The 24,298-nt window shown below is 38.5% G+C and overlaps 1 protein-coding gene across 1 annotated transcript in view; it reads right to left on the bottom strand.

The window, feature by feature from the left end:
- Window positions 1-24,298, bottom strand: part of GPC6 (glypican 6) — a 768,245-nt gene that overhangs the window by 519,204 nt on the left and 224,743 nt on the right. The window contains exon 2 of the mRNA XM_027674626.1: window positions 11,652-11,810. Coding sequence (XP_027530427.1) covers window positions 11,652-11,810 — 159 coding nt within the window. The remainder of the gene's footprint in view (window positions 1-11,651; window positions 11,811-24,298) is intronic.

Raw genomic sequence — 24,298 nt, 5'->3', positions numbered from 1 at the left:
TAAAGTTTTAGCAAGCAACTTACTGATGCGTCAGTAGAAAAACAGATCACGCTAGAGAAACACATCTCTCAGCAACGTAGCTACATAAATCACGAGCATAGGTGAAGGTGAGGATAAGGAGCTTTATTTAAAAAGGATTTTTTTTATAAATGGTGGGTACATCATTGCTTTGACTTGCTGCTTTTTATTTTAGGCATTAGCTGAAAATGCAATTGATCCCCATGCAAAGTCCTGGCATTAAGCCTGCACATATTTAGATCCAGCACAGACTTATCCTTGGGCTAAGAATGGAATAAGGATTTTTCTAGTTTTATGTAGTCACAGATTGCCATGCATATGAAAGAAAGCAGTTCAAAAAGCCAATCACGTCAAGGAAGAGAATGTAAGATGCCAAATAAATCCAAATAAATTGCTATGCTTTCAGGGTTTGCTGTGAACAGTTAAGCAAGAGACTGTCCTGGAAAGTATAGTATTGTCTCTATGGCTCTGTTGTTATAACAGGTTGATTATTACTTTGAACAAACACTAATAACTTTTTCCTTTTCAAGAACTATGTAAAATTTGAAAAAAAATGGAATTCAGGTATACTCAGATTGCTGAGACCGGCAGTACCTTCCTTCCATAAGGAGCATTGTTGAAGGGCCATTTGGAACCATCTTCCTACTTCTCCTTCACTTTCCAGAACCTCTCTTATTTTTATCATGTTTTGTTTTAGCGTAAAAAGAAGTTCTTGTACAAGGATATGTGGACCTAATAAGGCAGGGACTGATCCAATTATCCCATCTATACGGAGATTGCATGACACTGAAACTGCAAAAAATATTAAAGATGTGCTCATATTTATCCAAGGAGTGAAATGCTATAAAATTTCGTGGGTAGAAAAGTCTGTTGTAGGGTAATTTCCAATCTAAGATGTATAAATTCTTATTTTAAATTTCCTTAATGATCACTGGATATTTAATTTCTAATTTTTATTTAATAGACAACCTGTCATGTAGTAATCCCTATGCTGCAAGACATTTTATCTCTGTCTTTAATTATGTCACCATAAAACTTGCTTGACAAGCTAACCTCCGACAGTGGACTGCTAAGTCCTTTGTCTGAAATGTCGCTGTTCCCATTCATCACACTGGTAGAACAAGAATCTAAAGAAAACTCCAAGAATGATTGGATTCTGGGTTAATGTGGCAAAACTGGACCAAGGAGGATGTGGCAATGTAGTAAACCTCACTGAAAATGAAAGTTTCACTGGTTCAAGTTTCTGGCTAATACAAACAAACAAATAAACAAACAAATCTCCTTCCTTATTGATATATAATTAGATGAGACTGGTTCAGCCTCCATACCTTTACTTAAACTTAAAATTCAATGCGTGAATAAACAAATCATAACTTTTAGAAGCTGAATACCGATACGCTTACAAGTTCACAGTGGTCTTTTAAAATACCTTATCACATATGTTTTGGTATGAACACAGGATGCTGAATCTTAAATGTAGGCTACATGTAGGAAAAGGATGGCTCTGGGCACTGAATTAAAAAGCAGACTAATATCACAGCTGTAGCTCTTCACTAGCTGTAGCTCACTAGGCAGCGGATCCCAGCTAGCTGAGTTTAGGTAGAGTCAAAAAATGATCCTGAGATATCTGAGACTCTGGGATCCATTCCTCATAACCTAGAGGCATCTTCATGGCCAGTACTGAAACTTCATTAGGCACTTGAGAAGGTTCTCCATGCAAGTTATTTAATGAGAGATTAAATTGTGCTATTTACTTGGAGGAGTGCCAGGGAAGTTATGGAGATATATACAAAAGTAGATACTGAAAAAAACCACTACTTTCCTGGGAGTGTTTCAGATTTGCTTGTAAAGCTGATCAAAGTGTTAACATCAGCAACTTGTAAAAAAAATGCTGTGATGATGTTTTTCACAAATTCATAGACCTTCACTGTGCCATAAAATACACTATTGGAAAAGATTTTATATTTTTTTCTCTTCATTTTTAAATGCAACATGTTGGGGTTTTCAGCTGAAAATAACCTCTAGCATTCATTTGAAATCTTCAAAAATACTTGAATTTACCGAAATTCAAAACTAAATCTGTGTGGTGTTTTGTTGACATGAAATACATATTTCAAATTCAAATCTTGCTTCTTGCTTTGTGTGATGATTGAAACAAGGTGTTTTCTTCAAAAAATTGTTTCCAGCTTTTGAAAATTAAACAATCCAAACTGTCTATATTTGCTTAGTTTTAATAGCTAATTGCTCTAAGGAAAGAGCAATTTTCCCAGTTGATATTCCTTCACATGTATTCATTTCTTATTATGTTTAAAAAGCTTGTTGCATTTTTACCCTCTAGAGATTTTACACGCTCCAAAAACTGGCTCACATCAAGAAGAAATCACCTCATCTTCCACCTACCAAACTTTGATTCAACTTTTATACAGCAAGCTTGTATAAACTGATGCCTTCCTTAAGCTGCACACCCCTGTGAAAATACTTCAATGTCAGAAGAAGGGAAAAGGAGATAACAACAGAATTGATTTCCTCCGCACAGTTTTAGCACCTGTGTAGACCAGTTGCTCTTGTCAGAGTAAAAATTACTTCTCATATATTGTACCCACTCACTGATGTTAGTATTCAACAACTACCTGCTGTTGCCTTTTCCCAGTCATGATCTTGCTGAGACATCATTGACTGAAAATGTCCTACATTTCTGAAATGAGCTGTTTTCACCTCCTTCCTGCTTTACATATGTCTAATGTTTTCACTATAAGTGTAGCTCTTCAAGAGCAACGACAGCCTTTTAGCTGTGAGTTGATGAATTTCCTAACCAGGAAATAGTGAATGGCTTCTAGATGCTCCCATGATAATGCAAAAAAGTATCAATTCACAGTAAATAATTTCACCTAAGAATGTCAAATTAAGAACTTGCCATATATTAAAAAATATATATTTCAGGCCTTAACCTTCAGTTTTCTTTTTCTTAAAATTTAGTTTACAGATAGCTCATGACAGTTATTTTTGGTCCTCTCCTTCGCTCTCCTGGTCCCCACTCCCCCTTTTCCATCTCATCTCCTGCTCTACACATTGCCCTTGCGATATCACTGCTGTTAATGATAGCAACCGACCTGAGCACTGCTGAAACACTCAGTGGACATTTTAGTCCTATATCATTCTGAAAGCATAAAGCATTCAAAGCATAAAGTTTACAACTAGAAGAAAATAAAAGACTTTATTTCTTATAAAGCTTGTGAACTAATATATATATATATCCCAGAGTAAATTGAGCATGCGATGCATATCCAATAAACACATGAAGCAAAACTGTTTCAGCACAATTTTGAAAAGATGGGAAAGTTAAAAATAAAGATTCCTATTTATGTAAACATCCCAAGAAGGGAATGAGTGGGAACTGTATCAGTAACATTCAGAAAAAGAATCCACAAAAACATTGAAGAGAATCAGTAAAATTCAGTGTTCTAATGTATTTGGGAAAACTGGAACTTTCCAATAATATAGGTGCCATGCATTTTTTTAAGTTCAGAGATTTCAGAAACAACACTTGATTGTCCAAGAACAAGAAATACTGCAGTATGGGTAATCTGGTGGGTTTATGTTTTGGTTATCTGTATTTATTTTGCTTGTAGCGGTCCGGCCAGTAGCAACTGCGCTCTTTAGAGTGGTATCACATTTAACACCAGCTTGGTGGTGATTATGGTGTTACACTAACCAGCCTGTCTGTACAGCATTTGCCAGCTCTCACCAGCACTGAGTTGGGCTGCCCACACAGAGACCGACTGCTCTTGCTTTCTCCTAGCACCACACAGACAACTAGACAAATTGTACTCTGGGAGTCTAGGCAGCATATGTTTATTTTTACCTCCCAGCTGTTGGTATAGAATGAGAGATAATATAAAGTGAGGAAGACTTAAGAAACAATATGTCTGTGAGACATCTTTTATATCTTCTTCCTGAATATCTGGTAGCTCTGATGTATATATGCAATTTTCATAGTTGCCACTAAGCATAGAAAAAAATGGACCTTCATATGCCTGTTTTTAAGCTATCTCTAAAAGTATTCTTATGGCACACAGGCATATAGGCATATAGTTCCCTTCTGTCCCTAAAGGATCTATCCTACTGCTGAAAGTGACAGTCCTATGACATTCCTCCCAGAAAAAGAGCCATTTCCATCTTTTTCTGGTAAACTATATAGCAGAGGTAAAAGGGAAAAAAAGGAAACTTTAATTTAAACTCTAAAAAGTCATTTAGATTAGCAGAGGAAGAGGGATAGAGAGTCATTAAATCATTTTTCAGTATTACAGGAATCTTTTCATGATATACTAAGTTTCCTTTTAATTTCCCAGTTGCTTGGACACACAGGCAAAAGAATTAGGGAAAGAAGGTCAGCAAAAAGATAACAATGCCTGTATATTACAGTCAAGAGATTAATCTAAAGAACAGTATTTCTGCATTTAATGAGTGTTGAGGACAACAAATGAGAAATTATAAGGGTACAGTTCCTATTATCCAAGTACTGACGATATGTATGAATACCCTTATTTCAAAGCTTGGGTTTTTTAAACAGTCCCTATTTTTGATTCTCACGCATAGTTTTGTCCTTGCTGTGTGATGGGTAAGCACCTACTATCAGAGTAAGAATCATGTATGGACAAGAGAGCCTCTGGACAAGAGAGCCTCTGACAAATGATTGCAAGAAGACAACAGTATTATTGACTTAAGGCTGAGTCCATTGTTAATTCTATTCTTGTCCCTATGCATATGAAGCATCTTTAATCGCAGGGGTTTTAGTATTTGTAAATCAGTAATTTTACTTATGGATTGATATTTTTAAGGCTTAGACATTAATTTCAGAAAACTATTTCCATAATAAAATATTAAAAACATACACTGTTCAGAGCTTCACTGAAGATTAAATGCCATTTGAATTCAACAGGATAGCGTTTTTTTCAACCAGCATAAGATAATGACTGACCTCTATAGTGCTTACCTGCCTCAATATTTCAAATGTTTTTTCCCCCACAAAATACTACAGAAAAGAAAAAGAGAGGATGACATCTGCAAAAGAGCCAAACAAAGCACAAAGGAGAGTCTCAAAAGTGTTTTAGATGTCTCACACCTTATTCTTATTCTGTTCCTTGGAGTGGAATTTATCTGAATAAATGTATGAATAAGTCCAAAGTATAGGCATCTATGTCTGAACTAAATATCCTCTCTAATCAATAGAGAGAAATAAATACTCCAGGGAAAGATTTTTCCTGACCTATTTGAGGTGTAAACTTTACACTAGCATAACTTGCACCTTTCATTCCCTGTTGGCTACTGAGGGAACGTACAGGAATACTCCGTATAGTGGACGTCTTGTCTTCAGCAAGGCAAATTCTGCTTTCTGCTGAACAGAAAAAACATTGGATCCCTGCCCTCTCAAAGCCTGTTTGGATTTGGCTACATTATTTGGACAACATGCTTTCTAACAAGATCCATTTGAGAGTGGGTGATGTCTGCCTGTTCCAGCACAGGGTAGCAGCTTGTTCTTTGCTTTGCAGCTTCATAAACTTGATGCAGCTGGTTAGAAAATTACATGCTCTGCTGACCAGCTGCACTTAGCAAATGAAACTGAGGAAGCGCAGAGAGCACAACCCATCCAAATACACAAAACACATTTCTAACTGCAGGGAGTGTGCAGAAGACACTGGTTCCCAGAGCACTGCCTTTCACTACTGGACCTGACCAGGTTAGAGAAAATTGCACCCATGGCTGGAAACTTCTTATTACTAGGCAAATCCTTCCTTTCCAAGTTTTGTAGGCTTGCCACGTCTCCTCTTTCATTTAATTAAAAAAACCAAATTGCTCCACTGTAGTTAACAAATTTTGACATACTATGTGAAACTGATAAACAGTAATCTCAGGGCAAATCTTAAAGAATTAGACCCTAAAATTGTTTGGAGGCAATAGAGGTTTCTCTTAGGCTATTATCAGCTCTGATAGGATTTTAATGAGGTGTAGAATAATTTATTTTCAAATTAGTGTTTCCTGTCAAATATAAGGTATGGCATCTCTTACCAAGAATCTCTAATGCTTAAAATTTGTGCCAGATGTCCAGCAAAGGTTTGTAAGCAGTTACACGTTACAAGTCAGCAGATGTTGCATTTTTTTAAGGCAAGTTATGTATTATGTTAAACCAGTAGATGAATTATATGGAAACTGTTGGCCTGTTAGTGCTGTTGCAGCCCAGAAGTTGTGGAGTTTTAAAAATCCACCTGTCCTGCAATGAATTTTGCATTTCACGTAAAACACATTGCAAAGTAAGGTAAAAAAAAAAAAAAAATCAAAAAAAAATCGAAACAAAGCAAAAAACCCCAAGCCACCACCATCTTGCCCAGAACTAAACTACAAAATATCTGCTATCCTAGCTTTGGTACGGTGTAGCCCATGCACCATCTCAGGCATGGCAGCACTAGAACAATATGAGTATATAACTATTTGACTTTCCCACACTCCAAAGAAGCCTCCTGTCTCCCAAACTGTGGCAGACTTTTCTGACTTCCTCCTTTCAAAAACCAAACAAACAAGCCAAAAATCTTCATATGGAAACCACCCCTTTCACATTCAATGCATGAAAAGCAAAGCATGAAAAAATACGCTGTTGAAAGTCCATCCTTCACCTGCTGAAGTGACCTCCCGTGCTGCTGTATTTCCCCTCTTCTGCAGAAATCCATGGAGGTCATTGTGACTCTGGGCATGAGCTAGGGCGCAAGGTAGGCTGGCAGGCTGGGCAGCAAGAGTGGGAGGAAGATAGAGCAGAGGGCAGGAGACTTGTATTGGCCATGCAGCTGAACCTCAGTGTATTCCAACTTCCAGCATCTCCCTTATTTCACTTTCCACACATTTTTCTTGCCAAGTTTAATGTGACAGCTATATCTGTCGATAATAGTTCATATCATTGAAGAGTTCTTACCTTGTTGGAAAGCAACTTCACAAAACATATTTTTGTCAGCTCTAGTATGAAGGAAATATTCAAATCCACTATTTTTCTCCAAATTCTTTCATAAATTGTTCAAGAAAAGGGAATACGGGGTATCTGGGATGATAGCTATTCTTGCAGGCATAGTTTTGGGGGTTTATCTTTGAAAACTTCTTTGCTGCTGTGTAATTTACACTGCTACTGCTGGTAATTACTGTAAGAAATATGAGCGGCACTAATGAGTATGGATCACTGTTCTCCTAGAATGTAAAAAAAAGGGAGCATGGGGAGTGATGACCCTGTATGACAGATCAATGAGGCTGCAGATTGGCTCTCAGGCTATCCAGGTTATTTTCCTTAGAAGACGTCATGTCTCATACATTCTGCTGAAGGCTATCCTTATCCATTCAAGTTCATGACAGCTATTCTTAGACATTAGTTCATTTTTAACACCATTGCCAAGACTGGAACTGTAATTTTCAATGAGAATGAGGAGACGATGTCTCTTTTATCAGGTTCAGATCTATTTAGCTTAAATTAAAATTCTTTGCTATATTTTTCCTATAGTTATTCAAAGGATTAGTGAGAAAATGTCATTGAACAGCTACTTGTCTCCTCATTAACATTTATGACAAAACCTTCCGGCCGGAGCTGGTTTCGGCTGCTGATGGAGCAATACTTAAAAGAAATTGGCTTGTGTGTGAAACAGCTGCTCAGCAATGTCAGTATGCAGGGGAATTGGTGATAATAAGATGATACTATTACAGCTACACTGGGAGCATAGTATATTTTAAGCTGCTTTGAGGTATACAGTTGAGGTCCAAGAATTGGAGCATGATTACTTGTCTAGTGCTAGGAACAGGAAACAGCTGATTGTTACATGTCTGCTTATACAGGTTAGTCCTACACAAAGCCTTGAGGTTAAAGAAAAATCTGTATCTGCTGGAATTCTTCATTTCCTGTGTGTTTTCTGTCTGCTGGAAAAGTTTTTTCTTTCTTTTCCTAGTGTTTGGAAAGGTTTGTGTGTCCTTTTGCTGAAACAGGCGTTGCATTCTTTGCTAGGAACACCGAACACCTGCTGTTTCAAAGGAACTTTTCTCAGTTCGAGGCTTTATTTATTTGGTAAGATTCTTAGGAGAAGATTCTCTGGATCCTCATGCACCCATTAGTGAAATTCCAGATACTGATTTTGTTTGAAAAGACCATCCAGTATGTCAATGCAATGACAAATATGGAGATGTGGGCAATAGAGCTGTAAACATCTGCACATAAGGCTCAGCCAAGAAACAACTGGCAGCTAGCATTATGTTGTATGCTAATGCACGCCTCTTGTCTAGAACATGGAAACTGAATGAAAAATAACAGTCAGACCTTTGGCTCTGAGAAATCTTTGAACCTCACATACTATGAGGAATAAAACAGGAAAAAAATGAATGTAGAAGAATGAAGTAGTTAAAAGTCCCAACATATTGACTGCCCCTTAGAAATGTGGAGGACAAATGAATAAGAAATGAAAACTTATAAAGGGCTTTAAAATGCAAGAATTGATTGCCAGTTAAAAGAAAGATTTAACAACTTCTGATCATAGTTAGTTCCAAAAAGCTTAGTAATTTTTAAAGTTCTCTGTTACAAATTTCATATTTAGCTTCTATTGCTTTTAGTTATTACAGAAATTTAGTTCTTGTAAAGACTTGGAAGTACTGTACTTGAGGTAAAATGAAATACGAAACTGACATAGAAATTATGTAAGACCATTGGCAGCAGACTGAGGGAGGTGAATCTTTCTCTCAGCTCAGCATGATAAGACTACATATGGAGAGATGGGTCCAGTACAAGAGAGATATGGGCACACTGGTACAAACTCAGCAAAGGGCAGTAAGGTGATGAGAGGACTGGATCACCTCTCATAGGAGCAGACAGAGCTGGGACTTTTGACTAGAATACCTCCATCACATCTCAGCCATGCTTTGTGATTCTGTGTAAGGATGTTTGTCTTACCAGAGGGCTAAAGAGACAATGTTCAAGTTAAAGCAGATTGAATTTCCTTTTAAGATTAGATCACGAATCTGGGACAAAATTCTGGAAAGGAAAACAGATCTCAAATTGTCTCTCAAAATGAAAATTATAACATCATTCCATCTATGCCTAAGTGTATGGTTTTGGGGAAGAAAGCAAATAAAATAAGAAAGGCAAGGTTTATGAAGGTCAGATCAAAATTCAACAAAGAGTTCACATACTCCTAAGAATACTTATGTTCCAAAATTTAACATTAACCTAAGACAAGTCCAGTACAGCAGTAAAAAAAAATTTGAAGGTCTACAAGATATCCCTTCAATGTCCCTTTCAAGAGTTTTCAAAATTATATAAATGTCTGAATGAACAAAGAGTTTGGCAGCAACTCTAGTTTAAATTAACTCCTTACAGGAGCAAAGCTAATATCTATCGCAACATTCCTTAGTTTTTCATATATTCATTTATTGCTTACATGCGCTGCTCTTGATAAACACCGGTACTTTACAAAACTTCCATAAAATCATCACAATTGGCTATATCTGTTTTGTTATTTGTGGTATACTAGCATTAAATGGCAGAATCATCTATCAGAATTCCCTTGTGCAATCAAAGTACCAAATTAAAAAACAACAACAAAAAAGGATGATTCTCGAACAGTTAAAACACTGACCTTATCTAACAATCTTAATATTGCTTCATACTGAAAAGCAGCACCCTATTTTAAACTGCAATAAATTTAGCTGGTTTTACACTGAAAGACAGCCTATTAGGTGAATACATTTTTACATTAATGTATTTGCCTCTCTAGAAAGGCTAAGCAATTTTCCCATATAAGTGATCACATTTTGAAAAGCTTTAGAATAGCATTAAAATACTGAAAGCATACACAAAGTTCAAATGCTCTCTGATAAGATGTCACATTGCAAATTCCCTTTAAAACATCAGCCATAAGACAGAAGAAACCAGTCAGTCTTTTATTCCATTTATTTATCTGTGCAGCAGATCTGTAAGAATCCCAGAGTGGAGTACTTAAAAGCAATCAGTAAGTTTCAGCTATACCTTACCATCAGTATTAAGATACAGAATTTCAGTTACTGAAAATGCCATAATGCCCTTAAGTTCATTGCAACATAAAAAGGCCTGAAGTTGCCAAAGAATTAGTAAGGTGACATCTGAGCTCTGTGGTCAATGAGCCCAAAATTTTGAGTATACTGCAGGGTCACTGAACACCAGCAATCATCCTGGTTTCCTTCTATAAAAAAAAAGAGCCTTGTACATGACCTAGATGGTTTGAGATATCTGTTCTGCTTGCACACTCATCTTGTAAGACCGCACATGACTTCTGGATTTATTTTGTTTATAGATCCTTTGAAGATAAGTAAAATTTTGAAAATCCACTGCACAAAAAGTTCCAAATTCACATTTAAAAGGAAAGTCATCATAATGCAGAACAGTGCACAGTCATTCACACCTTCCAAGGACACTCACTAAATTATATTAGCATCTGATCTGCTGCTGTGGATTTTTCTCCAACTCATCCCCATATTATACATTTTCCATTCCCTTCTTTTTTAATTTGTTTTCCCTTCTGTGTCATATTGAGAGAATCAATATTAGAAAAAAAATCTTTAATTGGATATGATACAGAATTACCCCAAGGAGTTAGAGACATCACTTTTTCTGAATGCAACCTTAGAGTTCCGAAGTAAGCTTATATTTTTAGAGATAACCTTTCCACCATTCTCCTACATGTGTGGATATGACCCATTACCTGGGGTTAGCCAGCTTTACTCCACCTATTTGCAGGCTTTCCACCTACACAAAGCTCTGCAATCCTCTTTGCAGTGCTGATTTATGCCTCTTAATGTCAGATCCTTTTCAACTTACACATATGCAGAAGTGCTTAGGGTGACACTTTTAACACAAATGCAGATTTCATATTTAGATAAAACCATGACTTAAAAATATGGACACAACCACAAAAACTGATTAATCTTCATTATTAAAGACAAGCACTTAGAAAATTGTGACATCATAACCTTGATCTTACAAAGGTCTTATAAAGGCTGATTGGAAGCAAATAAAACCCCCAAACTGTTCTTGTCAGTTCTTTCGAGGTAGAAAAGATGTGTTTGATACTGCTTAAGTAGTTTGTATGATAATCCCTCTCAAATGCAACCGAGGCCTTTGTGTTTGGAAGCCAGAAGCCCTCTTAGAGACTCTGTACTTCACAAGAAAATCATGTAGGAAAAAAACACAGCCTTAAGGCTATAAAAAGGCAAACTACACAAATAGTTCTCTGCAATAACAAAAATCATGGGAGATCCACAGTTCATCTTGCAACAGTGAACATGATTACAAACCTAAATTTTGCATTTGGAACTAGGAGACAAAATTATAAATGTCTCTATGCGTATCTAATCTCTTTTTTCAACATTAGCCAAGCCTGCAGGCGCTCAATAGTCTGATCCTTGATGTCATTGTAATTAAAGGCAATACTCACAAGGCTGATAAGCATACCAGCTGTACGTTAACCAAACTGACAACTGCAAATGTGATATCTAACGGTAAAGAAAAGAACACTGGAATTTATTATGGATACCTGACTCTTAAATCCCATAAGCATGAAATAAGTAAATTATATCCAGCCTACCGTCAAACTTCTTGTGCCGGGATACAAAAGTGGTGCGTACAAAGTGACTTGTCTCCTCCACTAAGTTTTCAAACTCCAGTTTGCTCTGTTGGCTTAACTTGTCCTCCATTTCTGAGGTGCAGCATGTATATTCCTGAGGGCAGATTCTCAAATGTTCCCCTGGAATCACAAGAAAAAAGGAATTGGAAATATTTGAATACAGACAGAAATGTGCCAGAACCAAATACAAATGATGGCACTCCAGTTTGGGTGGATTACCCAAAGAGCTCTTTAAGGCTTGACTTCTTGACAGAGAACACTTTGAATCTGTATCAACAACTTTTCTATAGTTGGGTATTCCTCACATGGGAGGGAAGACACACTTTGTAGAGTTGTTTTGATACTTCAAGAGGTAGAACTATCTCATATCAAAAGTGTTTTTTCACGCTGAAGAAGCCTTCCCCATTTACAGAAATATACTTAAGATTTGAAAAACAGTTACTTGCTGTCTGTCTGTATTCAAAATGCCTGGAGAAATACCTAGTGAGATGACCTGTTACAAGTCATTGGAACTGTCAAAACTTGAAAAACAGAAATCATGCATTTGCTGTCAAAATCTGAAAAACAGAAATTATGCTTTTCTGTAGACAGGTCCCACTTGCCCAAGAGCACCAAAACATTCTCCCCTTCTCACCTTCCTTCCCTTCTGCTTAAGTGTATTTTAAAGACTGTTTTTGGATGCCACATGTTTTCTTGGGCAGTATTTCTTGTCAGACTGAGCAAGTGCTCTGCTGAATAGGAGAAAGCAATGAAGAGTTTAATTAATGCTTATGTTATACAGAAATGTAATGTAAAAGGTAATGAAAGCCTCTTATTTAATTCAATAGATTTATCTCTTGAAGCACTGTGCCAGTTCTTCTGACAATATTGCTTTCTTCAGTACAATTTGCAAGTGGAAACCAATTCTTCAGCTCATGAAATTAAAATGGTCTGTTATTACATGAAATGTGAATTTCCAATTGACACTGTACTAAGGGTGTCAGAAACATTTAGCTCAGTTTGTACAAAGGCAGGAATTTCTACCATTCCCTCTTGAGAAATAAAAAGAATGATCTGCCTCTATGATTAAAGTAACTTGTAAGGCAATGAAAACATTTAGCTTTCTGTACACTGAATCCTGATTAAAATCCCTCTGCAAATCTCTTAAAGGTGCAAATAAAATGATATACAAAGCCCAAGGGTTAAATAAATACTGGGGACCTGATTCTCATTTATATGGAGACTCCTTTCTACCACTGCTGAGCCATAAAGAAGACTTAAATGCAATTTATACCTACTTTAAGGCTGCTTTTCACCATTCTTATTATGTAGTGAGGAGAATCAGGCTCTAAGTTTAATGCTTCCCAGGGGCATAATACATTTAGCTGCTGCATCATTTTGAAGACAGCATCACAAAAAGGTTTGCACATGCTTAGAATAAACATTGTCTTGAGTTTGCCCTCACCTTATTCCAACTTATGTTTCAGTTCTTCAATGAAGACTTTTAATTTGAAATTCAGTCATTCCTCAACCCTGATGCATCCCCATTTTGTTTTTTTTCTGCAAGAGTTCATCGTAATATATGAACTATAATGCCATGAGATTTCTTTTAGCAATCTCAAGATTTTTTAAAAGCTCACAGTTACACATCTTCAGGAAGGATCGTTAATTATTATCAGTTACTGTTCAGCAGTACTACCTACAAGTCTCAGTTATGTCCAAAAGCATCATGATAAAAATCACTGTATAAACCTGGAAAAAAAAGATACCCCATGACCATCAAAATATTGTAAGGATTTTTTCCCATGTCTACTACACCTTCCCAACACAATCAAATAATTCTTTTCCATCCTCAAAATCACACATCTAAGCAAAAAACAAGACACACAGGGCCTGGTGAGCCAGCTGCTGTCAAACATAAAAGATAGTGGCAAACTAATGTTTGCCTTACCCTCTACATCTCTGTCACATTAAACTGAAACTATTCAACAGGTAAAGGAGGTACCATAATAAGAAACAATAAAGGTTATTTTAGTAACAGTAATGTTGTGAGGTTTTTATTAGATGTCAGAAAGACAATTAAAACTGAAATACTGTGTCATTAGAAGCAGTACTGTGTGCTTGATTAAATTAAAAAAAACAAAAACCCATCCATAATGTGTGCCATCCCATTCCTTGATAAATCCAGGGGGTTTTGTTTATTTTAAACACCTACTATCCCAGTTCCAGCCAGAGTCGTAGTTTATGCTTTCATTATGGTTATTATGATTATGTCCTCTAGTGCCATTCCAACCAAGGAATTTTATAAAGTTTTCTCTCCTCTGCTCATCTCAAGTTCTTATTCTTTTCTCTCTGGCTCTGTTTGCTTTTCATGACTGCCAGACTATAAACTGAACTAATGGTAATCATCAAGGTACTGTGCTTAGTAAGTAACACTTATGAGTCTAAATTTTTTAAGACAGTATGTTGTGCTGAATACTATGACAAATTAAAGCCTATTGGACAGTTATTTTTGCAGCAATATTAATTTTTCTTTCACTTATTTATTTGCAGTCTTACTTCTGCTTTGCTACAAAAATTACTTCTCACTTTGGCTGCTACAAACTCATTCAGATTCCTACTGCACTTCTTTTTTATACATGTATTTTCACTAAGTTTCTTCTATTAATTTACTGGTTATTCATTCATTCATGAGGTTCTTGAATGCTTAAATCTGAAACTCACATTTATCAGAAATGCTCACAACTTCTACATTACCTCATTGCCTTTTTCTCCCAACAATGTGTCTTCCTGAATCATCTAAACTAGCCACCCACCATCATCACAAAAACTTTGCTGAACTTTAATGAACTTTTTTTTAAACCACATTTCTAATTCTTCTCCCCAACCATACACTCACTCCCTGCATTTTTGTAGAAAGAAATAATAATGGAAATACTGTGCTACTCTTCATATGCTGCTTCAAGATTTTTGCCTTCTTCTCTTTCCTGAACTAGAGGTTCAGGTCAGATTACAGATAAAGCAAAAGAAAAAGCAAAATTATCTTCCATTGCTTCATGCCAAGATGTTCAATATACTTTGCAAAGATGAAGATTTTAGAAATTTTGTCTCATAAGTCCTGGTATGTTTATACCAGGCTGCAGTCTTCATAGGTTCACAACTTAGACAAAAGCTCATGTACTTTCCAGGGAATGGCAAATGGAAACTGACAAAGTCATTTCTGTATGCCTAATCTTACTTGCTTTTTAAAAGCATGATTTCCATTTTTTACTCATTCTTACCAAACCTCCAACTCATGTTAGAATCATCAGGTCATTAGTTCAGTCCTCGTAAAAAACAAAAAAACAGACACAATTTTCTCAAAACAAAAGTAGGGAGTTTAGGGGGTTTCTTTTGTTGGTTTCTTTGTTAGTTTGTTTTTTTAATTAAGGGGTGAGTGCTTTATTTTGTGGGTTTTTCTCTTCTTTTATGCAAATCTGTGTCCTAACAGACTGTTTGGATTGGAAATAGCTCTGCAGGCTATATTTGATTGTGCTTCCTCTGATTTCTTGAATTGGATCATTTACCATTTGCATTTTATAATACATTGTTCTATTACCATAGAAGGAGTTTAATCACTAATTTGTGTATTTACACACCTCAAGTATTTTGCAAACTGAAAATGTGCTCATAACTAATGTACCAATTCTTGCCCTGGGAAACTCCATATGGTCTAGGTTCTTATGCTAATTTTAGCAACACTTTTTATGGGACAAGTGGCATTGGACATAACTGACTAGTTTTTCCTTGTTGCAAATGGTGTGCCCCCCAAGACGTTTGACAGAATGTAGTTTCACTGCACCAGCATTTTGCCAGACTGAACAAGTATTAACTCAGTATTCCTAGCAACCTACCACAACTCTTCTAACTGTTTCCAGCCGAAGATGCTGACCTACAAATATCTTCTCATGTGGCTTATGTTATATAAATCAAATGAATTGTCTACTACAAATTCAGCTACCAGTATTCAATTTCAGTTTTATTACAGCTGTAATCTCACACCTGCCTTCACATGATCCAAATTGGCAAGTTTTGCAGTTGAATTTGGCAATCCTTCTAGCATGCAGCTTTGAAGTGTGATAAAGCAATTTATAAAGCACTTGTTTTATATTCAGATGTATTGCAGTTTGGTGTCTTTAAAACATGCTACAAACCTCACAAGTCTTTAAAAAATTGCAGCTTACAGCTCTCAACCGGAATAAATGCTTTTACTGTGTATCAAAATGCTGAAACTGATTTGAGCATTGTATCTACTTGCACTGGATACAATCTGAAGGATTAATAAACCCTAAGGAATATAACATTACCCTTAACAGTTTCACCAACAGATTTCCTGAACACCTGAAGCAAGCATTGTTTACACTATTAGAACTGGAAGTATGATCCATAAAACATTTAACATCAGGTAGTAACGGATTTGAGAGCGGACTCTCTGTTGGTTTTCCCAGAGTGGAGCTCGGCCGCGCTGTCCCCCTCTGGCAGGCGGAGAAAGAGACCAAGCTTCCCTAGGTGTTCCGTGGTAGAAAGACCTTTAATCTAAAACTCGCGCGGTTTATATGGGTTCGGGGGGAGGGCAAGAAGGAGGGCTGTGATTGGGTCGAGATACGGGGGGAGGGGAGTGGCTTGAGAGTCCACAGACCAATGGGAGCTACAGGAGGACCACGTTCCAGTAACCGAGACAGGGATTTGAGGAAAGGCGGGCGCAACAAGAATCCACAGTCGGGGAGGGGAGACCGCATGGTTCCGAGTGGGGGGGGCCGCATGGACCAGGGGAAGTACATAACTCAGGGAAAATACGTACAATAAAAATGCAAGTTGTTGTTTTTCTGCTTCGCTCGGTCCCGGGAAGCTGCCGCTATAACGAGCCTGTTTCTAAAGCTGTTCTTTCCAGGTTTCGTAATCCTGCCGTTCACCCACAAGGTAGAGTTTTTTATGGGTCATGTTGCAATTTTAACAGTATTGGAAAGAATTCTTTCTCAGGCAGTCAATATTTTATAGTTTCTATCCTAATCATAAATTTAAAAACCTGATACTGGTCTCTTCACAGAATGGTAGGACTAACTGTATGGCTGGGGGGAAGAGAAACATACAGTCACCACACTGCTTCATAAATACAAGAGTGAATAAATGTTGATAAAACAAAGGGGTAAATTCAAGGTGTGTTTTCAAAATTTATCACCTTATATGCATCAACAGAGTCTAAAGGAAGAGAAGATATCTCTGCATTCTTCATCATGCAGATTAGATTAATGTGATTTGGCTTTGTCATTAGCTGTGTTCTTTGAAATTAGAAATACCTGCTTCAGACCTGCCCATATTCAGTCAGATGTGGAGAAAGCAGTGCAATTTACTAACACTATGAAATTTAACAAAGGTAAGTTCCAAGTCCTGCACCTGGGATGGAGTAGCCAAAGAGCCAGTACACGCTACAATCTGTAGCAAGGGGAGATGCCTTGATGAAAAGGATGTGGGCTCCTGCTGGACAACAAGCCAATGTGAGTCAGCAGTGCACTGCAGCAGCATTAAAGGCAAATCCCATATGGGGTTGCATCCCCAGTGGCATTACTGGCAGAGATAGAGACATGATCATCCCATTATACTCAGTGCTTGTCAGGCTGCACCTGAAGCACTGTGTCCCATCCTGGTCCCCACAATTCAAGGAAGATGCAGACAGACTGGAAAGGGCCCAAAGGAGGGTCATGAAGATGATCAAAGAACTGGAGAACCTGCTGTGTGAGGAAAGTCTGAAAGAGTTAGGTATTTCTCCCTAGAGAAAGAGAAGGCTCAGGAGGTACCTAATCACAGTATTCCAGTACTTAAAGAGCAGGTACAAAGAGGATAGAGGCTCTCTCTTCACAAGGAGCCACATGGAGAAGAAAAGGGGCAAAAGGTACAAGTTGCACCAAGAGAAGTTTCATCTTGGCATAAGAAAGAAATTTTTTAAACTGAGAACAATCAGCCACTGGAACAACCTCCCCAGGGACATGGTGGAGGCCCCATTGCTGGAGGTTTTCAAGATGCAATTGGACAGTGTTAGTTAATCCCATCTAGGCTCCCTTTTCCACAGGGACTGAGACCAGATATTCTGTCAGGGTTCCTTCCAATGTGGGCTATTCTATGGTTCTGTGATTAGGTACTTCAGAGCTTCCTACCTCTGAATTATAAAGGACTGGAACCACTGGAGTTCTGTTCCTGAATTAACATTTTCCACCTAATTTTCTGTATTTTTTTAAATTATTAATTTAATTTATTTTAAAAACATGATGAATAGCATTAAAAGAAAAACGTCATTCAGCTTTAACCCTTGCCCATAGTTTTGGGATTTGGATCTTTTTCAGTATTGATGAAAAATACCTGCTTTTTCAAGTTTTCAATTTAAGTTCTCTACTGGTGAAATCAGGAGCATTGGAGAACTCTATTAATTTTCACACTATTAATTTTCTATTAAAAAAAGCCATTCTTCTCCAGTACACTTATACCTTTCTGTCCTGTCACTCATGTGCAAAGAGAAAACAGTGCTGCAGAAGAATCTGACTAACAATCATCTTTAACTTGAAAAAAAACCAAACACAAGAAGCACTATCATGTTGTCTGCATTAGCTTATTTAGCAGTTTAAAATAAACTAGACACATGAGTTATGGCATTTCAGCCAACATTCAAATAGCGAAAATTAAAATATCATTTTGTTGGAGAAAAACCTGTTCCCTAACCAAAAAGTCCTGAGGGTCCTTCTGACTTTGTAATTATCTTCTCTGTGGGGTACAACAGTCCTGCAAGCAGCATCTGTAAAATTGCACCTGACATTCAAGTCACAGATTGAACTTTCCCACTCAAACTAAAAGGAAACAGACTACATTTTAAATTAATTCCATTGTAATATTGGCCTTACAAGTGATGACAGGAGCAATATTTGCACAGAAAATGACAGCTGAAGGAAGGGAGGGAAAGCTGTCTGTAACATACAGATTGTGCCATTGGACACAACTCTTCTAATTTTAATCAAAAGAGATGATTTTTGAGTGGTCTTGGGAATCCGGAGAGGTCCCAGCTGACTGGAAGCTGGTGAGCATTGTTCCAATTTTGAAGAAGGGCAAGAAAGAGGACCCCAGAAACTACAGGCCTGTCAGTCTCACTTCAGTGCCTGGTGAAGTTATAGAGAAGATTATTCTGGGAAGTATTAAAAAACACCTGCAAGACAACATAGTCATTAGGCACAGCCAGCACAGCTTCAAAGTCCTGTTTATCCAACCTGATTTCCTTTTATGACAAGGTAACCCACCTAGCTGATCAAGGGAAGCCACTTGAGGTAATTTTTTTGGATTTCAGTAAAGCTTTTGATACTGTCTCTCACATCATCCTTCTGGACAAAATATCCAGTCCACAGCTGGATAAACACATCATGGGGTGGATGACCAATTGACTCATGGGTTGAGCACAGAGGGTAATAGTGAATGGGAGAACATCAGACTGGTGACCCGTCACTAGCGGAGTTCTGCAGGGCTCCATCTTAGGCCCTGTGCTCTTCAACATCTTCATAAATGAATTGGATGCAGGACTGGAAGGGACACTAAGTTTGCAGATGACACAAAACCGGGAGGAGCTCTTGACTCCCTTGAAGGCAGCGAGGCCCTCCAGAGAGATCTTGACAAATTAGAGGACTGGGCAATCACCAACCATATGAAGTTCAACAAGGGAAAGTGCAGGATTCTGCAGCTGGGATGGGGCAACCATGGTTGTACTTACAGACTGGGGAATGAGATGCTGGAAAGCAGTGACACGGAAAGGGACCTGGGGATCCTGGTCAATGGCAAGTTGAATCTGAGTCAGCAGTGCCCTGGCAGCCAGGAGGGCCAACTGTGTTCAGGGGGCATCAGGCAAAGCATTGGCAGCCGGTTGAGGGAGGGGATTGTCCCGCTCTGCTCTGCAATGATGGGGCCTCACCTTGGATATTGTGTGCAGTTTTGGGCACTACAATATAGGAAAACATTAAGACAATGTCCAAAGAAGGGCAATGAAGATGGTGAAGGGCATTGAGAGGAAGCCATATGAGGAGCGGCTGACATCACTTGGTCTGTTCAGCCTGTAGAAGAGGAGACTGAGGGGAGACCTCATTGCAGTCTACGACTTCCTCGTGAGGGGAAGAGGAGGGGCAGACACTGATCTCTTCTCTATGGTGACCAGTGACAGAACCCGAGAGAATGACCTGAAGTCACATCAGGGGAGGTTTAGGTTGGATATTAGAAAAAGGTTCTTCACCCAGTGGGTGGTTGGGCACTGGAACAGGCTCCCCAGGGAAGTGGTCACAGCACCAAACCTGACAGACTTCAAGAAGGGTTTGGATGATGCTCTCAGGCACATGGTGTGACTCCTGGGGGTGGTCCTGTGCAGGGCTAAGAGTTGGACTAGATGATTCTTGTGGGTCTCTTCCAACTCACCATATTCTGTGATTCTGTGAATATTGAACTTGAAAAATTTTTATGTCCAGTGTACTCCAATGAACCTGTGCAACTACCCCATGAAGTTGACTCATTTGTTTGCCTCATACCCAAATCACCTTTGCTCAGATTCCTTTTGTTGCTTGAATTCTTTGAGGTCAATTAAAAAATTAATGCCTTCCAAATGGACTGATAATTAGTTAACAGTCTCTTCATTACAGGTCCCACAGGGAACATTCATTTGCAAGAAGCCGTGACCCTCTTGTCCTTGGGAAGATCTCAGCAATAAGTTACCAAAGCTGAAGCCAAGGCAAACCTGTTCAGGCTAAGACTATATAGATGCTAAAGAAAGAACTGAAGTCCCTAGAGTATTCCTAACTAAACTACTAGAAGCACTACCACTACTTGAACACTCAGGATCATTTTATTTTCCGAGCATACACAGTCAGACAAATTGTTTTTTGATAGCACAGTTTGTGAGAAGAATCTTTAGTTACCTCTTGGGGAGTGTATTACTGGCTTTGTGCTCAGTGCCTTGTGGAAAGCAAATGGTAAGGCTGTGATTCAGCACTGTACAGTTTCATCATCTCACTGACTACACAGCTGCAATTTTCTGATTTCAAGGCATGTTTCCACCTGGGAATGACAGCCAACTTCCCCTCTCCCTCAACTGAGTTTTGCTGTTTATTATGTCCTCTACTATAATAGCAGAAATATCTTACATAACATTATAGTGAGAAGTAGAATACAAGCAGCACATCGCTTTACCATGACCGTAAAATACAATGCAAGGCAGGTTTTATATTTCATCCACTCTCAGAATAATTTTATTGTTGTGATAACAAGATGATTCATGCATTTATAAAAATTTTAATCAACATTCCTCGCATGAAACTGAAATCCAAACATGTGATTGTAGTACATGACACCGAGACAGATTTACACCGCTTAGTTCAGACACCCACAAAAATACTGCTGCAGTAGGAAAGAGCGCTGGACTTACTTGCCCTGGACCAACTGGGTATTCTGTTCTGCCAAAACAAGTCCTTAAGATAGTTACACCATTACTAATTTGCATACAGCAAAAGTTAAAGCAGCATGAGCTACAGTCGTGCCATTTGATTGCACTTTCGAGTGTATTTTAAAGCTGTGCAGATCCCTTGCTAATCACTGCATTATCATGCATAAAATCCATGTTTCTAACAACAACTGTTAAGAGTCATTAATCACAATGCTCTTCTCTTATTCATACAGCTTCACTTAGCCCAAAGAGACCTTTTCATGCTACCAGATTAATCTACGTTCCTGTCTTCTGATTGATAATGACATGGTTTCCTGCGATGCCAGTCATAGAAACAGTTCACAAAGATAAATGATAAATGTCAAGTTGGTCTTAAGTTATAGGTTGTAATACGTATGTCAGTGGTAAGATTTTGGTGCTTCTGCCATAAGGTCTTTATTGAGATATTTTTCAGTCTAATCTCTTTCTTATTTGCTTAAGGAAAAAGAGAGTACAAAAAGAGAGGTTACAATTTATAAAGATCTGAAAATCCTGTTACGGTACTGACTCAAGGTCTATCCATGAAATTTCAGGGCCAGAAATGCTGGCATTTGTCCTTTCATTTCTATTTGGAACCAACTACTGTGAAAAGCAAAATGCCTCTACCAGCTCCTAAGTATTAACCTTACTGTGACACAAGTCACAAGGCGAAGCACTTTCTCCAAGTTTATGTATCTTTGACTTTATAGGAGGGGGAAAAAACATTTTTTTCTCCCGCAGAGCCATGCTAAAAATATGTCAACAACTGTAATGCACAGAGAAGTCCCTTAATACAAGAGAGGTCAAAATATGCAAAAAAAAAAAAATCCTCTTACCACCATGTGGGAGTTCCGTGGTCTGTGAGCCAAATTTGGTGCAAGTTTACGTGTCCTTGGCTTGGTTCTACAGATCTAATCACTGTTACAGTGTGAGAAAGTCGATGCTAAAGCCAAATAAAGTACTGGAACCAAAGCACAGACAGAATTGTGGGAGTTAAAGCATTCAAGAGGAAAACTACTGACATGGGAAAGTGTGAAACCCCACGGGAAAAAAAGTGACGAATGGGAAAGTGGCAATGAAGCAACAAGGACAATCAGCTCATTTTCAACCTAAATGATGATTGCACCTGAGGATTATTGGGTGACTTATCACTGATGGTAATCGATCTATTGCTTAGCTGCATAGCTCATTAGTCCTAATTATCTATCATGTGTAGCAAGCAAAAAAAGATCGCTTTGTACTCTTGTGTATGTTCTGGGTTTGGGCATGCCCTGCGGTGACTCAGGGAGAATTGACTCCCAGGGGTTAGGGGAAAAACTTCCCCAGCTGCTCCTCCTGATTGGCCAAGTGGAAGAAGATACCACAGTAGGTGGATGCCTTTTTCTGCAAGTGGTATCTCCTTAAGACGTCTCAGAACTACAGAAGTAAGTATTTAGGTCTTTCCTAAAGGTGTACAAGAGAATGTTCTATGAATTCCTACAGGAAATCTTATGGAATTAAGGAACTCAGATCTTTTTCTGTCCACTCTTATGAAAACTAACACTGCTGAAAAGACTCTTTTTCAGTGACAGGGGATATCAGCTGACATAGGAGGAAGAAGTACAGGTACAGATTTCTACTAAGAATATGCCAGTGGAAAGTTCTCTCATGTGAATTTTTTTTTTCAATCAACTGACTATTTTTAGATTGTTTTGATTCACTTATGTGACAAATATAACTTCATGAAACTGAAAATGCTCATGCTTTAAAGTATGAATAAAAATATTCTGAATTAAGAGGCTACTAATTATCACTATGAAACTAAAGTTTCTCTGTGGATATTGTCAACTATATCATGAGAATAGACATTTTATATTATTAAAACCATGCATCAGCAAACTTGATGGATATGCAGAAAATTCTGAAACATTTTCAATAACTTATATTTCCTTAGGAGTCTCAGAGTTCAGCAATGAGGACTGACATTCTTGAAATCCTTTGTTCATTACTGCTTTCAATAACCAGCTGTCAGATCTCCTTGTGCCTGGGCTGGGGTGTCCAGGTCCTCTCATCTTTCAGGCAAGCTGGACACAGGAGCATTCTCTGAAGAGGGAGGCAGCTGGTGTGTGTGCCTAAAGTTGCCTGGAGGTGTTTGGACTGAAGGTGGTGTTTGGACTGAAGGCGGTTTAGACAACAGTGCTGTCACTCTTCAGCAGAAGCTGGAAAGTTTTGAAGGGTTCCTGAGGATGGACTACATGGCTTCTTTTCTGTTACTGAGTTCCAGTGCTTTCCCAGAGCTTGCCAGTTTTGAAAATCACTGCGGTTTCCACATTTTCTATTACAGGAGGCAGAAATCCTCTTAGCTTCTGATTCAGGTCAAGTTCTCAGGTTTCTGTACCCTTCCATGTGCATCGAAAGGCTATACCTATATCCCCCCCAAAAAAGGAGCCAGCAACTGACACATGGTCAGAGGAGCTTACCCTCATGTTTCACAGGGAAAATCCCCTTTTATGCAATGAACCTGTGAGCAAAGCAGTTGAATGGGTCAAAAAGAGATGGGGTGGGACCTACCAATTTTGGGTCATGGCTTGAGGTAATTTCTTATTCCCTTTTCAGAAAGATTCTGACAGGAAGGTTTGTTGCTTTACTTGACTGTACGATCCCTCTGCTCTAGAGGGAGATCTGGACAGACTGGATTGATAGGCCAAGGCCAATGGTATGAGGTTCAACAAGGCAAAGTGTTAGGTCCTGAACTTGGGTCACAACAACCCCACTCAGGTCTATAGACACATGGAAGAGTGGCTGGAAAGATGCCCAGTGGAAAAGGACCTGAGGGTGCTGGTCAACAGTCACTGAACATGAGCCAGCAGTGTGTTCAGGTGGCCAGTGGCATCCTGGCTTGTATCAAAAACAGTGTGGCCAGCAGGACCAGGGCTGTGACAGTCCCCCTGTTCTAGGTCCTGGTGAGGCCACACCTTGAATCCTGTGTTCAGTTCTGGGTCGCTCACTCCAGGAAAGACATGAAGGTGTTGGAGCATGTCCAGAGAAGGGCAGCGAGCTGGTGAAGGGTCTGGAGAGTTCTATGAGGAATGGCTGAGTGAGCTGGGGTGGTCCAGCCTGGAGGAGGGAAGACCTT

Source organism: Neopelma chrysocephalum, unplaced genomic scaffold, assembly GCF_003984885.1.
Source record: "Neopelma chrysocephalum unplaced genomic scaffold, ASM398488v2 Primary Assembly neopelma1_25, whole genome shotgun sequence".
NCBI classification, from domain to species: Eukaryota; Metazoa; Chordata; class Aves; order Passeriformes; family Pipridae; genus Neopelma; species Neopelma chrysocephalum.
Note: the sequence above shows the minus strand (reverse complement) of the source record. Positions and strands in the feature narration are given on the sequence as shown.